Source organism: Onychostoma macrolepis, chromosome 11 (genome assembly GCF_012432095.1).
Source record: "Onychostoma macrolepis isolate SWU-2019 chromosome 11, ASM1243209v1, whole genome shotgun sequence".
Lineage (NCBI taxonomy): Eukaryota > Metazoa > Chordata > Actinopteri > Cypriniformes > Cyprinidae > Onychostoma > Onychostoma macrolepis.
In genome coordinates this window covers 2,276,234-2,293,671 of record NC_081165.1, presented here as the reverse complement: position 1 = coordinate 2,293,671, position 17,438 = coordinate 2,276,234, and the positions used below count along the sequence as shown (strand labels likewise).

The window sequence follows — 17,438 nt, the reverse complement described above, 5'->3', positions numbered from 1 at the left end:
AAAAGTGTCGGAAATTGCAAACCGATATCCAAAAGCTCACAACGGTGTACGATGTAAAGGCACAACTGTTCTGCACGAACAGGCCCGAGATGAGTAAGAAAAATACCGCAAAATTGCAAAATCTGGAGAGACCCAGAGCCTCGCGATGTACTCGCGCCGCCTCGCGCCGCCATCTTGGGACATAATCTCCCTCGATCTGGGGCTCCACGCAAGATCTCACCCCGTGGGGTCAAAATGATCACAAGAACTGTGAGCAAAAATCCCAGAACCACACGGGGGGACCTAGTGAATGACCTGCAGAGAGCTGGGACCAAAGTAACAAAGGCTACCATCAGTAACACACTGCGCCGCCAGGGACTCAAATCCTGCAGTGCCAGACGTGTCCCCCTGCTTAAGCCAGTACATGTCCGGGCCCGTCTGAAGTTTGCTAGAGAGCATTTGGATGATCCAGAAGAGGATTGGGAGAATGTCATATGGTCAGATAAAACCAAAATATAATTTTTTGGTAAAAACTCAAAGAATGCTGAGTTGCATCCAAAGAACACCATACCTACTGTGAAGCATGGGGGTGGAAACATCATGCTTTGGGGCTGTTTTTCTGTAAAGGGACCAGGACGACTGATCCGTGTAAACGAAAGAATGAATGGGGCCATGTATCGTGAGATTTTGAGTGAAAACCTCCTTCCATCAGCAAGGGTATTGAAGATGAAACGTGGTTGGGTCTTTCAGCATGACAATGATCCCAAACACACCGCCCGGGCAACGAAGGAGTGGCTTCGTAAGAAGCATTTGAAGGTCCTGGAGTGGCCTAGCCAGTCTCCAGATCTCAACCCCATCGAAAATCTTTGGAGGGAGTTGAAAGTCAGTGTTGCCCAGCGACAGCCCCAAAACATTACTACTCTAGAGGAGATCTGCATGGAGGAATGGGCCAAAATACCAGCAACAGTGTGTGAAAACGTTTGACCTCTGTAATTGCCAACAAAGGGTATATAACAAAGTATTGAGATGAAATTTTGTTATTGACCAAATACTTATTTTCCACCATAATTTGCAAATAAATTCTTTAAAATCCTACAATGTGATTTTCTGGATTTTTTTTTCTCATTTTGTCTCTCATAGTTGAGGTATACCTATGATGAAAATTACAGGCCTCTCTCATCTTTTTAAGTGGGAGAACTTGCACAATTGGTGGCTGACTAAATACTTTTTTGCCCCACTGTATATATATATATATATATATATATATATATATACACATGTAATTGCAAAGAAAAAAAAAACAAACATCTTACATACTGTGGGTATATTGGTGTTTCTTAAACTATAGCAAAGGTGAGCTAGAAATACATTTTACTTTGCATCTACAAGTCTTTGAGCCTCACGGAACTCGTACCTGAGCACTCTGCATTGCAAGCCGAGCAAGTTTACTACAACAGAAAATCCACACATATGAAGCTCATATGTGATGCAAATATCAAAATGCTTTACTTTATAAATTATGTATTATTGTAATAGTTCATATGTGTTAGTGTTTTGCTGCCACTAACATTTATTTCAGCTGAAAACTGATGAATGGTACAGTATAGGTATGTAGGTAGAGGTATGTTTTTCCAATGAGTTCAAGATGCGTTGACACATGTCTCATATTTCATCTCAGGCTCTTCTTCTGCTGTCTCCTTGGTAACCAACTACACTTATCTTTTGAAAAAAAAAAATATACAGACAGACAGACAGACAGATAGATAGATAGATAGATAGATAGATAGATAGATAGATAGACTGACAAAAACTACTTGACAAAAACAACTTGAGGTCACTCTTTATATGTTCAATAATAAGAATAAAATAAAAAAATAATGAGGTATTAATGAGGTACCTAATGGTGTTATGTAAGAAAGCCAGTGCTGGTCTGCGTGTCTTACCTGTCATAGTCTCCATTACAGAGAGCTCTGACTGGAATAGTGAACGGCTGCCAAACAGGGTTGAGGGTGTTCTTCACCACCTCAGTCTTATGGCAGATCGTAAACCTTCATATTGAGAGAACAAACAGAAGCAAAAAGATGTGAAGGCACTGTGTAACTTCTGAGGAAACATGAACATGACTGACATCAGCCACCTGCTGTGACAAAGCATATGGACTACAGCACCAGTTATACACATCACATTGTTTTTTTTTTGGGGGGGGGGGGGGGGGGTAGACTTTGGAAATGACATATGTCATGTAAATAAAATGGTTTCCAAAAGTATTTGAAATTGCATTGTAGCGTAATTATCAAACTATAAAAAGTAACATCCTTCCATATTATAACAGAGATTATTTAACATTTGATAATTAGCCCCTTCATCTGTGCCAAAGAGCATCATTAAAACATCCTAAACCTAAAAAAGCACAATCTGACTCCTCTGAGCCTCTGCACAGCTATTTTAGCTGCTCTGTTGAGTATTTTTGCTCTAAAAGACAAAATGGGCAAACTACATCACGGCTCTTGAAAACATGAAACCACGGTCACTTAAGTAAAGAGGCTTTGATGGAAAACTCTAGGTTACACCAGGATAGAAGGCCTTTTCCTGTTCCTCTGTACACACACAGAGAGTCATTTTCAGCCTATAAATTTCCCATAGAGCAGCGAAATGTTCAATCAAGGTAGGACACTTACGTGCCATCTTCGTTACTTCTGTAGAAGACCATGAATGGATCAGATTTCCCGAAAAAATCCTTCTTGTCCAATTTGTTGGCACAGAACTGCATGGTTGCACTGTCCTATAAAGAGAGAGAGAGAGAGAGAGTTAAAAATATTTTAAAAGTTTTAAAAGTTGTAGAAGTTAAACTATTTTAAAACATAATTCAAAATGACCCAAACTTTATATTACCTATTCCCTGAGTATTATTATTATTATTATTATAAATGAATGAATGAATCAATGATGCATTTATATAGCGCTTTGTGTATTGCCAAAGTGCTTTACAATCATGTGGGGGGGGGGGTCTCTCCTCAACCACTTCCAGTGTGTAGCATCCACCTATTATTATTATTATTATTAATACCATTCTATTACATTGGTTTCCACTAATTAATTGCTAATTTTTGTGATGCATTTTTTTCAACATTTAATATTGAAACCAATTAATGTAAACAAAGTACCCAAAATATACAGTATATGACTGACTGACTGATTGATTGGTTGGTTGGTTCATTCTTTTTGCCTTATTTGTTTCCTACATTAATTTTGTTGGTTGTAATGTTACATTATATAACATTTATATATTATTTATACATAAACATAAACATTTTATTTTAATATAAAATATGGTCACACTTTATTTTAAGGTCCAGTTCTCGCTATTAACAAACCAATGACTATGACTTTTGCCTCAATAAACTCCTAAGTTGCTGCCTATTAATATAGAATATGATACTGCAGAATATGTGATTTATAAGTACTAATATACAGCCAATATGCTAGAAATAAGCCTGCTAATAAGCAACTAGTTAATAGTGTGAATTGGTCCCTATACTAAAGTGTTACCATATATATATATATATATATATATATATATATATATATATATATATACACACACACATACACACACACACACACACAACTATATTGCAGTGGCATATGTTGAGCATATATTTGACATGTATTTTGTCCAGGCAAAAAAATAAATAACAATGCTATGGCATGTGTTGAATTGACAGCAACAACACAAAGTCTGCATTGATTACAAAGCAGAGAGAATAGAACCAAAACACTTTCATCTAATTCGTGTGGGAGAATGGGAGGCTCATTAGAGCTAGATCTGTGATCTCGTTGAAGTGAACACAGAAATAAATTAAGTCTATGAAGCTTTGGGATTTGAGCTCTATTCAGTCATGGAGAATGCTGGTTTGTGATCAGCTTCTGCTTCACCTGTCATTATGATTATGACCATGACTGCCATGTAGAAACAACTCTGGATCAGCAGTTTCATGCTATGATAAGTCTGGATGTGACTCAACTCATGCTTGTAATTTTTGGATTGGCCTTTGAGATCAAAGGTAAAGCACATTCAGTGCAGAAGATGTGTCTACTTCAACTAGAATGAAGCCATTTGAGAAATGATTCTATCCGGTTATTAAATTACACTGCAAGTTCTGAAGATCTTAAAGTTTCATAGAGACATTACTTGAAGACGTTTAGTTGTACAAACACGGGCTGAATATCTAATGGCTGTTGTTTGCAGGGGCGTTTTCTCAGAAGAGACATAAGAGGCAGTGCTTCCTCAAAAAAACTGGATGGGAAAATAATCAACAGTACAAAAATAAAATAAGAGAAAAAATGACAAAATACAAAATCTAATTGGGTTTATAATGCAGTTTTTTTTTCTAAAGCATCTTCTCTAAAGAGCCAATATCTTTTTTAATAATGCTGCCTCTCAACCTTACAAAATGTTGAAAAACCAGCTTAATATTTTTTGTGAGAACTGGGATACACAGATTTTTCAGGATTCTTTGCTGAATAGACTTTGAATAGACTCTGCATTTATTTAAAATATATATTTTTATAACATTATAAATGTTTTTACGGTCGCCTTTGATTAATTCAATGCATCCTTTAATGAAAATATATATTTATTTAAAAAAATCAATCAATCTTACTCCAAACTTTTGAAATTTTTAGTAGTGTATATCACCACTTTTAATCATTTCCAAGCCTGAAATAATGTAAAATAATGCACTCTATTGTGAAAATAAGCCTGTAACAATATACCTTCAGAAGTCTACTGAAGATTTATTGTTTATTGGCATAAATCTTTATTGGCAAAAATTATTTATTTCTGCTTATAAAAAACTTAACAAAATTTAGACAGTATTACAGCAGTTACTGATTATTGTACTATAATTTGAAAAAATTTGAAAATGTGTAAAATTGCATAGACTTGAATCTGATTTGACTTTGGTTATATATAAATATATTGTATAAATTAATACAACAGTAGCCTACTTTCTTGGTCCTTGAATCTGATTGGCTGATAAGAGTGCAATATTCTCAATCCAGGCTCATTGAAAATACGTGCCTCTAAATACATTTCTGCAGCACCATTATTATTTATCTTACTGCACGTTTTGAGGCAGTTTAAAGGAGAAATGTCCAGAGAGCGGCGCTACAACACACGTTCAATACGTAACTGTGGCACGTTTTTAATACATTGGTACAGGCACGTATTCCTGCGTTTTATTACGCTGCTTGAAGTACATATTGCGGCTGTTCAGAATTCAAAAAACCAGGGAGTGTCGCTAAAGGTTAATGCTCTATTGTGTTGGAAATATCCCCTACACCAAAGCCAACCCTAAACCTATTGGTAGTGTTAACAAATGCAAAACTGATATAAAAACGCATTTGTTGATGCAGCCATGCTATTTTAACTTCCTCATGCGAATTTGAGCAGTTATGTCGAACCAGAGTTTCACAGGGTTTGTCCCAGAGCGCTTCAAACATGAAGTATCGCGTGAGCTACCGAACAAACCTACTGACTTAGAAAACTCATGCATATGAAGCTGTATATGTGTGACGACAACGTTCAAACGTATCAATTTTCAAATCACGCAGAATGTTAAAATTGTTCTGAAGTCATAACATTATATTCTGCAAGCAATTGTGTGAAAATGTGCCTTTATAAATACCTCTTTACCTGTAAATCATACTTTGTGTGAAAAGGAAGAAAAGTTGTCAGAGTTTTACTGTCTCTAGTGCTCATTTCTACAGTGCCCAGGAAGGGCCGTCTTCGGTTCACTTAGTTTTGTTGTGGCCACTACATATTAAGTCGTGGGAATGTGATAATATGTCGTGGCCACGAGATATTAATTTGTGGGAACGTCATATTAACTCGTGGGAACATGATATTATGTCGTGGCCACGAGATCCTTTTGTCGAGGTAACAACATCCTTATGTCGTGGCCTCGAGATGCTATGTTGAGGGAACGACATCCATTTCTCATGGCCACGACTTCTTATGTTGAGGGAACGACATATTTTTCTCATGGCCACGAGTTTAATATGTAAACAAACCTACATGACCATAGCAACCCGGGATTATCAAGGATTCATTAATATTTTATTTTGAATTAAGAAATTATTATATTAATTATTATAGAAATTATTCCATAATTAAATCATTATATTGACCATAGGCTACCGGACTGTAGGCAATTGCACGCGATGTAAACAGCATTCGGATTAAGTTTATTATGAATAGGCTAAATGTTACATAAAGTACATAAAATAAAATAGACCTACAAGAAAACATTTTTATCCATCCCACAGTCTTGCTAGCTGTGTGTGTCCATTAACTGATCGTCTTTTTCCGTAATATTTGTATATTATTATTAGTTATTATTATCATCATCATCATTATTATTATTATTAGCCTATTATTATATTTTTATATTTGTTTTTTCCCTTCATTTCGATCTCTTTACGTAATGTTCTGACTAGTTTTGTAAATAAGCCTACTGTAAATGCTCGACATAAAGCTTTGATTATGCTGACTGGAATTATAGCCTATTGGAAATGCCGTTTAAAGGTTGAATTTAACATATATTTCTTTTTTTTTCTGCGAATTAATAATTATTAATATTATAGTGCCTAGTGTTTTGTGGAGGAATGAATAATTCACGTATAATTTCATTTGTAAATGAAAACACAGCACGCTCATTTATCATCACGCACTGGCATAACTAGCCTGCAATCATAGTGTTAGCATAATTGTCAGGCGTTTACAGTATTTGCAAAATATATGGTAGCAAATAGCATAATTATACATAACGTTAATTAGGTAAAGCGATACACGAATTGAAAGGGGAAATAATAAAATATTATATTTATATGAAATAAATATAAAAGTATAGCCCTAACAAGTTAATATAACCTAATAATAATAATAATAATAATATACAAATATTAAATGAAATGTTTAATGTTAATAAAAATGTTTTATCCATCTCTGATAATCCCAGGTTGTTATGGTCACGTAGGTTTGTTTACGCATTAAACTCGTGGCCACAAGAAAAATATGTAGTTCCCTCAGCATAAGAAGTCGTGGCCACGAGAAATGGATGTCGTTCCCTCAACATAGCATCTCGAGGCCACGACATAAGGATGTCGTTACCTCGATAAAAGGATCTCGTGGCCACGACATAATATCACATTCCCACGAGTTAATATGATGTTCCCACAAATTAATATCTCGTAAAAAACATACCAATACGTACAAATCACTGCAGTTTCCAGTTTAAATGTAAAGATAACTTCTATTTGACGTTTTCGGAGATGTGAACTCCAGCGCCTCACCTAGGCCAGATCTTCTGGAATTTACCTCTGGCTCTAATGTCTTTATAGTGGTTAAACATGAGATATAATTAGTTTTGGGTCAATCTAACGGGCAGTCTTTGGTCTCATTAATCTATTATTTGTTCCAGAGCAAATGGTTTTGGCAAAATCTCATCATGTTTATGTAACTTCAGTGCTGTATATTAGAGCGCTGCCTTTGTACTTTGACTGAATTGCCCCGACATGTTTGTAAAGCGCTTTGGGTGTATTGCAATACACATAAAGCGCTATATAAATGCCTCATTCATTCATTCATTCAAATTGCGGCCTGCGAATCACAGCCGTGCAAATATACAGCCATATCTCACATGTACTCGTGTGATATTGCTTATTTTATATTAATAATTGTAGTATTTCACAATAGTATTTAGCATTGGGAAACGTGTGTGTGCATTCATGATTTTGATTAGTTTTATTGTTCCACCATTAGATGGCGACAAGAAACTGTTTTTATGAGTGAGTCAGCAGTAAACAAAACAGCTTGTAAGACTGTGGCGAGGGGTGCGTGGTTCATTGTGGTTCAATGCGTATGCATTGTGTTATATTGAGCGCTGGTAGCGCGACTTTGTTTTGTGAGAAAAGCTAAATAAACACCAGCAACAGTCATGCCGACCTCGTCCTCTTCCTTCCTGATCATTGACTTTGTTACATTGGTGCCGAAACCCAGGAAGGAAGCAGGAGGGACGCTGCCATCATGCAGACTCCAACAAGTACGCCGTTTGCGGACGTCATCTCCTCCCTCCACCAAGAACAACATCAGGCACTACTGGATATGCGGACTGACCAGGAGCACCGCTTCCAGGCCATCATCCAGGCGCAACAGGAGGACCGCGAGACGTTCTGGAGCTGGATGGACCGGGAGGTTCGGGCAGAAACATTAGCTCGGCTGACCCCAAGATGCTAAACAAGATGGGGGCTCAGGATGACCCCGAAGCCTTCTTAGATCTCTTTGAGAAAACAGCAGAAACCGGGGGGTGGCCACAAGAGCAATGGCCGGTGCGTCTGATACCGCTGTTGTCAGGGGAAGCGCAGGTGGCTGCTCAGAAACTGCCCGTGCAGAACCTGCTGGTCTTTGACGATCTGAAAAGAGCCATCCTCCAGCGGGTCGGCCAAAGCCCAGAGCAACATCGCCAGCGGTTCCGTTCTCTGGTCCTGGGCGACAGCGGTCGGCCCTTTGTGATGGCACAACAGCACCGGGACCCATGGCGCAAATGGCTGCTGGCTGAGGGAGGTGACGTCAAGCACATCATCGACCGGGTGGTACTAGAGCAGTTTATCACTCGTCTGCCAAGGAAAACTGCAGAGTGGGTCCAGTGCCACCGACCAACGTCGCTGGACTCAGCCATCCAACTGGCGGAGGATCAGATGGTGGCGTGCCCCGGGGTCGGCGAACCCCTTCTAGCTGTCTCTCTCTCTTCGCCTTTGATTTCTCCCTCTCTCTCTCCCTCTACCACTCGACCTGTCCCTCTTCCTAGGTCCTGTCCTCCAGGTCTTCCTCGAGTCCCGCCCCGAGGGACTAGGCAGGATTACGCTGCTGGTCCGAGAGCTCCGCAAAGGGGGGCGGGGTTGACCACTGCTGGGACTGACACTACCTCCGTTTCCCCGCTCTCCCCACGCCACTCACTTAACCCACTTCCCGCCACTGGGCCGGCCTGTTGGCGTTGCGGGGACCCGGAGCATTTTATTGACAGGTGTCCCATGATGGAGGTGGGGACAATGATCCGGGTCCCGGATGCACCGCAGGCTGCCCCCGGTCAGGCTGGCTGGTACCATATACCTGTGTGTATTAAGGGGGGTACCTATCAGGCTCTGGTGGATTCAGGATGTAACCAAACCTCTATACATCAGAGCCTGATTCGACCCGAGGCATTGGATACAAGTCGCATGGTTCAGGTACGGTGTGTGCACGGGGACATGGTGAGATATCCTTTAATGTCCGCTGTCATCCAATTTAGGGGACAAAATCATAGTGTAGAGGTTGCAGTTAACCCGCACCTCCGACATCCGCTGATTCTGGGAACTAATTGGCCTGCTTTTAGTGAATTATTGGGATGTTTATGTGCGGATGTCTCTTGGGGAAAGGAAAAGCAGGGAAGGGGGGCGCTAGTACAGGTGGGAGAGGTTGAAGGGGGACCACTGAGTTCTGAACCAGGGGAACAGAGTGAAATCGAGAGACTGATCCTCTCAGAGCGCGATGATTTTCCTCTGGAACAGACTCAGGATGAGTCATTAAAACATGCTTTTGAACAGGTCCGTTATATCGAAGGTCAACCTCTCTAACCTGCTCGTCCGATCTCCTATCCATATTTTGCAATTGTAAAAGATTGGTTGTATCGAGTGACCCAAGATGCTCAGACAAAAGAAGATACAACACAGTTATTAGTGCCAAAAAGCCGTCGGGAAATGCTTTTCCAGGCGGCTCATTGTAATCCCATGGCTGGACATTTAGGTCAAACAACAACATTAAATCGTCTCATGACCCGATTTTTTTGGCCGGGCATTCACAAGAACGTACGCAGGTGGTGCGCGTCTTGTCAGGAATGTCAGCTGGTAAACCCACCGGCCTCCCCAAAAGCGCCTTTGCGCCCTCTACCGCTAATGCAGGTCTCCTTCGAAAGAATTGGGATGGACCTCATCAGGCCATTAGAGCGATCAGCGAGAGGGCATCGCTTTGCATTAGTTCTGGTGGACTATGCAACCCGATATCCTGAGGTAGTGGCGCTCCGCAGCATTTCTGCCAAGAGTGTTGCGGACACGCTGTTTCGCTTAATCTCCCAAGTGGGGATCCCGAAAGAGATCCTTACTGATCAAAGCACGGTGTTTATGCCACGTACGTTACGCGAACTATACAAATTATTGGGCATTAAATCAATTCGCACCAGCGTCTATCACCCACAAACGGACGGACTGGTGGAACGATTTAATCGCACGTTAAAAACCATGATTCGTAAGTTCGTTCACGAAGACGCCAAAAATTGGGATAAGTGGTTGGAACCCCTCTTGTTCGCTGTGCGGGAGGTCCCGCAAGCCTCCACGGGGTTTCCCCCCTTCAAGCCTCTTTATGGTCGTCAGCCCCGATGGGTTCTTGATGTCCTGAGAGAAACTTGGGAGGACGGACCTTATCAGAGTAAGAATGAAATTCAGTATGTACTGGACCTGAGAACAAAACTCCACACTCTGGGGCGGCTATCTATGGAGAATTTGTTACAGGCTCAGGCAGGGCTGGACTGGGACAAAAAATCGGCCCTGGCATTTTTTGGTCCTGGTGGCCCACCATATAATGATATACACTACCATTCAAAAGTTTTTGAACAGTAAGATTTTTCATTATTTTTTTTTTTAAAGAAGTCTCTTCTGCTCACCAAGTCTGCATTTCTTTGATCCAAAATACAGCAAAAACAGAAATATTGTGAAATATTTTTACTATTTAAAATAACTGTTTTCTATTTGAATATATTTTAAAATGTAATTTATTCCTGTGATCAAAGATGAATTTTCAGCATCATCACTCCAGTCACATGATCGTTCAGAAATCATTCAAATATTCTGATTTGCTGCTCAAAATACATTTATTATTATTATTATTATTATGTTGAAAACAGCTGAGTATAATTTTTTTCAGGTTTCTTTGATGAATAGAAAGTTCAGATGAACAGCATTTATCTGAAATAGAAATCTTTTGTAACATTATAAATGTCTTTATCATCATATTTGATCAATTTAAAGCATCCTTGCTAAATAAAAGTATTAATTTCCATAATTTTTAATTTCCGAAACAAAAATTATACTGACTCCAATCTTTTGAATGGTGTATTGTATAATGTTACAAAAGCTTTTTTTATTTCAGATAAATGCTGATCTTTGGATCTTTCTATTCATCAAAGAATCCATTAATAATAATAATAAATATTTATTGAGCCGCAAATCAGCATATTAGAATGATTTCTGAAGGATCATGTGACACTGAAGACTGGAGTAATGATGCTGAAAATTCATCTTTGATCTCAGGAATAAATTACGTTTTAAAATATATTCAAATAGAAAGCAGTTATTTTAAATAGTAAAAATATTTCACAATATTACCGCTTTTGCTGTATTTTGGATAAAATAAATGCAGGCTTGGTGAGGAGAAAAGTTTTTTCTTTAAAAAAAAAACATTCAAAATCTTACTGTTCAATAACTTTTGACTGGTAGTGTAGATATGTATCATTGCATCTAGTTGTTTTGGATAACAAAAAAACTCCTGGTCTGACAATATCGTGTCTTTTCTAATTTAAATCTAGATTTATTCACATCGGCCCATGGAAACCTCTATGAACACACTTGACATGACTTGGCCAAAAAATTGGACGGTAGACGAATTTACGTTTTATTAAAAAGTGTTTGCGTATTCTGCACTAATGGCGCGCGCACACAGGATAGATGCCTGCCTCCGATCAAGCACTTTACCGATTCAGCTGCTCTCCTCTCCTCCTCCTGTCTGGCTCTTTACGCCGCATCACTCAGCGCAGAGCAAGCCTGTTCTTAATAAAGCTGCTGTGAAAACGTGGGAAAAGCCGACGAGGAAGAAGTTGGGGTGAAGCGTTCTTTATATAGGCGGAGCAAAACACTTCATGGCTCCGTCTATAGCGCATTGTGATTGGGTGGTTTACGCTGTCAATAGAGGAGACAAACCAATGGGCCTGGGCCAAAATTCTGTCGGCCCCTTCAGTGCGTCGGCCCACTGGGAAAATGCCAGATTACCAGTCCAGCCCTGGGCTCAGGACAGACAAAGCCGGGCTATACAACAGGGGAACCAATTTGCGGAAATTTTCACGGGGAGATAAAGTGCTTGTATTACTCCCAACGAGTCCCAAATTACTTGCGAAGTGGCAAGGACCATTTGAGGTCACATGGCAAGTTGGAGATCCCGATTATGAGGTGGTACGAACAGATAGGAGTGGGGCACATCAAATTTATCACCTCAACCTCCTAAAGAAATGGAGTGAGGCGGAGTCAGTGATGCTGGTGACGGTGGTGAGTGGAGAAGATGATCTCTGGCCAGAAGTGAGCATCAAAATGCAATCTCTCGCTCTGGCCCCAGGAGGGGATCATATCTCGCCCTTCCAGCTCACTGACGTGGCCAAGTTGCAAGCGGAATTTGCTGATGTGTTCTCGCCCCTACCTGGTCGAACGAATCTCATTCAGCATCATATTGAGACTGAGCCAGGCGTAGTAGTACGCAGTTGGCCGTATCGTTTACCTGAACACAAGAAAAAAGTGGTTCAGACTGAATTAGATGCGATGCTCGAAATGGGAGTAATAGAAGAATCCAACAGTGATTGGGCGAGTCCGATAGTCTTAGTTCCTAAAACGGACGGCTCGGTCCGATTCTGTTTGGATTACCACAAAGCAAATTCTGTGTCGAAATTCGACACGTATCCAATGCCGCGAGTTGACGAATTGCTTGATCGGCTGGGCACAGTTCGTTTTTATTTGACACTGGATTTAACGAAAGGATATTGGCAGATCCCTTTATCGCCGGTATCTAAAGAAAAGACAGCCTTCACAATGCCGTTTGGATTACACCAATTAGCTACGCTTCCGTTTGGCTTGTTCGGGGCGCCGGCTACTTTTCAGCGACTCATGGACTGTATTCTCCGGCCCCATGCTGCATATGCCGCTGCCTACCTGGATGATATCATCATCTATAGCAATGACTGGCGGCGGCATATGGAGCATGTGAGGGCTGTCTTGAGAGAGCTGAGGGTGGCCGGACTCACGGCCAACCCGAGGAAGTGTGCAGTTGGGCGTGTGGCGGTCAGGCATCTGGGCTTCCACTTGGGGTCACGGACAAGTGCGTCCCAAAATTAATAAGACTGCAGCCGTTGCAACTTGTCCGAGACCTAAGACCAAAAAGGAGGTGAGACAATTCCTGGGGCTGGCGGGATAATATAGAAGGTTTGTGCCTAATTATTCGCACCTGACCAGCCCGCTGACTGATCTCACTAAAAAGGAAGCACCAGATCCGGTCCAGTGGACGGAGCTGTGTCAGCAGGCTTTTACCCAGGTAAAGGCTGCTCTGTGTGGTGGACCGATATTACATTCTCCTGACTTTTCTCTCCCCTTCTTGTTGCAGACTGACGCATCGGACAGAGGGCTGGGTGCAGTCCTGTCACAGGAGATAAAGGGGGAAGAACGGCCGGTGCTGTACATTAGTCGCAAGCTCTCGAAGTACAGCACCATTGAGAAGGAGTGTTTGGCCATCAGGTGGGCCGTCCTCACCCTCCGATACTATCTCCTGGAACGGGAATTCACTCTCTGTTCGGACCACGCCCCTCTGCAGTGGCTCCACCGCATGAAGGATACCAACGCGCGGATCACTCGTTGGTATCTGGCTTTACAGCCTTTTAAGTTCCAGGCGGTCCACAGAACGAGTGTACAGATGGCTGTGGCTGACTTCCTCTCCAGAAATGGAGGGGGGTTTGGTTCAGCGAGGTCTGCAGCGGGAGAGAAAGTTGGGAGATGAGCGGTGAGTAAGTGGGTCAAGTGCAAATGCAAACACCTGTGTCTTGTTCCAGTAAGTGGCGTGGAGAGACCGCATAAATGGACCTGGGAACGACATAGAGAGAGAGAGAGACAGACTGCTGACTGGTGGCTGGAGACTGTGCGGGCTTGGAACCCCTTTATTGCTCAGGAGAGCCCAACTTTATATTGCGTATGCATTGTGTTATATTGAGCGCTTGTAGCGCGACTTTGTTTTGTGAGAAAAGCTAAATAAACACCAGCAACAGTCAAGCCAACCTCGTCCTCTTCCTTCCTGATCATTGACTTTGTTACAAAGACGCAGCCAACAAATGCACTGAGCAACGCTGGCATCACTCTTAACGTGCCCCTATTATGGGTAATGAAAGGTTCATATTTTGGTTTTGGGAGTCCCCAACAACAAGTTGACATGCATGAAAGCCCAAAAAACACTTTCATTGTCTTATAATATGCATTTATTTTTACCTTACTAGCTCAACAACTCCCAAATGATTCGCTCAACGATTCATATTTTCCAAACCCCTCCTTTGCGTGACGCTGATCTGCGGTGATTGGTCCGATTGGTCTCATTTTCATTTTATTTTGCCTGTAATGCCTAATAAAGCAGCGTTTGAGAGCACAGTGCTGCTTTGTGTACAGCGTTACTGGGGAAACCACTATTTTTACCGCTCCAAAAGCAGCACCTAGTGGCAAAGAATGAATTTGCATTTTCATTCAGTCCAACCTGAAAAGACCAACAAGTGGGCGGGCAATATGCTAATGGTTCATATTGATGTCAACATGAAAAGGCTTGGGATTCGTTTTAAAAACGACTCGTTTCAATGATTCAGAGTCGACTCTTTCTTTTACAATAACTTTATACACGGAGCACTTTCAGATTTCAAACTTTGCAGGATGTTTTAATTCACTTAGAGCTGTGTTACACACTGTATGAAAGGTCATTTTCAAAAATCCATAATAGGGACACTTTAACAGATGAAAGGATATTACAACAAAGAGCCTATCGCTTTCCTCAGTGGACATTCAAACTAATGATTTATTGTAATATTTTATTGTTATTGTTTTATTGAGCTGAGGAATGAATGCCGTATCAGATGCAGGTAATCACACTCGCTCGCATAATACTTGATTCTGTATAGTGAGCTTTTAATACAGTAATGCAATAAGTTTTCAATGAAGTAACTCATCGTTACTTCGTTACTAGTTCTAAAGGAATACTTTCGAAATAGAAACGGAGGCTTGGGCTCAGCTGTTAAACTGTCAACTTGAGATCTACACACTCGTGCCCTCAAACTGTTGTATAAATGCAATATCACACAAGTAGCAGTGCATTCTGGCTGTATATCGGTACGCTGTGATTACCTGCAATTGAATCACAGCCGTGCCAATATAAAGCCATATCACACTGCTGATTGTGTGATATTGCTCATATAAATTTGATTTATAAATGAAGAGTTCAGATGCAAAAGCCTTTAAGTGCCATCTGAAATTTTCCTCTAAAATGAGCATTTTTATCAAGCTCCTATATTTATGTTCAGTTATTTCACTTTAATTGCATAGAAAAGGACATACACATTGCCATTAGAGTAAAATTACAGAACCTAAACATAGGAGCCTGATAAAAATGCTAATTTATGATGAAAATTTCAGATGGCACTTAGAGGTTTTTGCATCTGAACTCTTCAAATATAAACATAAAACATATTAGTATTGAAATAGCATAGTATTAAATATTATAGCATTAGTTTCAGAACCCCAAAAGCTGAACCCCTAAACATCAAATTAATCATGAAATTTGTGATTATACATCTATCATCGATCATACATTTCTCATACACACACACACACACACAAAACCAGAGAGAGGACACCGCCTTCTCATTTCAAAAGCCCGCAACACGCCACTGGCTGTTTGGTCTCAGCAGTAAGGCGCTTGCAAAACATTTTACAGTTTAAATGCTCCCCTGTGTATAACACCTCTCCGATATAAATTGCAGCTCTTTCTCCCTACCACAGCGCTGCTGCTCATTCTGACCTAGAGGCGTGGCACTGCGGTTAGACGTGCTACTGACTGAACATGAATACCATGTGACTTCATGCTAAAACCAATATGCAATATCTCCTGCTTTTGAAAGTGATGACCACTATAAATCAAATAAACAGTTTTTTCCTTTGATATCTCAGTGTGGATGTTCTAATGTGTTAATTTTCTCCTCATCGACCCCAGAAGACAAAAGACTTAACACATCGTGATAGCTTCCCTTGTTTTTCTTGACTTTTATAGCAAACATGCCTTGTCGTCATTGTAGGCAAACAACTGCGTCTTTAATTGAGTCATACTCTAGTTTCCCGTCCATCTAAAATAACTCAGTAAAGTCTCTCCGTTTGACAGCAGCGGTCAGAGTCTTGCTGTTGTTTTTGCTGATTGACACTGTTCAAATGAAAATGTCTGGATTGTCTCATTCTCAGCTGAGCGCCCACAGAGCTCCCTGGAAGCCAATTTTCACTTTCCCTGGTAGTCTATCTCAGAGAAAGTCTTAGTAATTTCTCTGAGTTTTAAGAAAACTTCATAGTCTTGATTTAAGATTGTAATTTGTCATTGCTTCCTGTATATGAACACTGTTATTACATATTCTCAATTAGCTCCAGACATTACCACAACTGAGCAAGAGACTTTACCATTTTATCTTCAGTGCACACTCACAAATGAGTCAAAGAGAAAAAAGCCTTCTAGACTTCTACAGTAAGTGGACTCGAGAAAAACAGTGGACAATAAAGCAACACCCACAACAGAGAAAATGAAACAAGAAACACAAATAAACAGTTTTCAAACTGGCTAAAGCATAAAATGGCTTTCATAGCGAAGTACATTTTAAAACATATAATACTTCTTTCTGAGTCAGAATATTCAGTGGGAAACATATGGTAGGGCTTGATTTCATTTACTGGGCTGGGATCGGATGTTTTTGTTCAGGTTAATATGTATCATCTATTTGTGGGTAAAAGAAACACACTAAAAAAAAACACTCAATACAGAGGCAATGTTTTGCAGATATTATTTTAGTAGTTTGGTAATAATAATATTCATTATCATAAATATTATATATTAAAAAAAAAACATACTTTCAATGAACTTTAATTTTGTAAATTACCTGTATTTGTTTAAGTTATTATTACTTAATAAAAACAACCCAACTGCAGTTTGATTGATATTACTTGGAATGCGCAATGAAAAAAATGTGATTTCTGAAAAAAAAATATATATAATAATTTATCGGTTTGTGCAAATGAACTCTTCATATATATATATATATATATATATATATATATATATAATATATATTCTGCAGAGGAAAGAAAGTCATACAGATTTGGAAGGACATGAGGATGAATAAATGAGGACAGAATTTTCATTTTTGGATGACCTTTTTCTTTAGCATTCAGGCAATGTGTTTTACAAGTGGGTAACACAACAAATCAAAACCAAGCTCTTAAAAGTACAGCATGTTTTGCAAACTACATGCTCCTGCGTGAGTGAT

The 17,438-nt window shown here is 40.1% G+C and overlaps 1 protein-coding gene across 2 annotated transcripts in view; it reads right to left on the bottom strand.

Annotated features, from left to right (window-relative positions):
• The window catches only part of cpne5b (copine Vb), a 181,157-nt gene that overhangs the window by 58,773 nt on the left and 104,946 nt on the right, over positions 1–17,438 (bottom strand). For both annotated transcript variants that reach the window (XM_058791228.1, XM_058791229.1), the window contains 2 exons: positions 2,658–2,761; positions 1,923–2,027 (listed from right to left, as the gene is read on the bottom strand). In XM_058791228.1, coding sequence (XP_058647211.1) covers positions 1,923–2,027; positions 2,658–2,761 — 209 coding nt within the window. The remainder of the gene's footprint in view (positions 1–1,922; positions 2,028–2,657; positions 2,762–17,438) is intronic.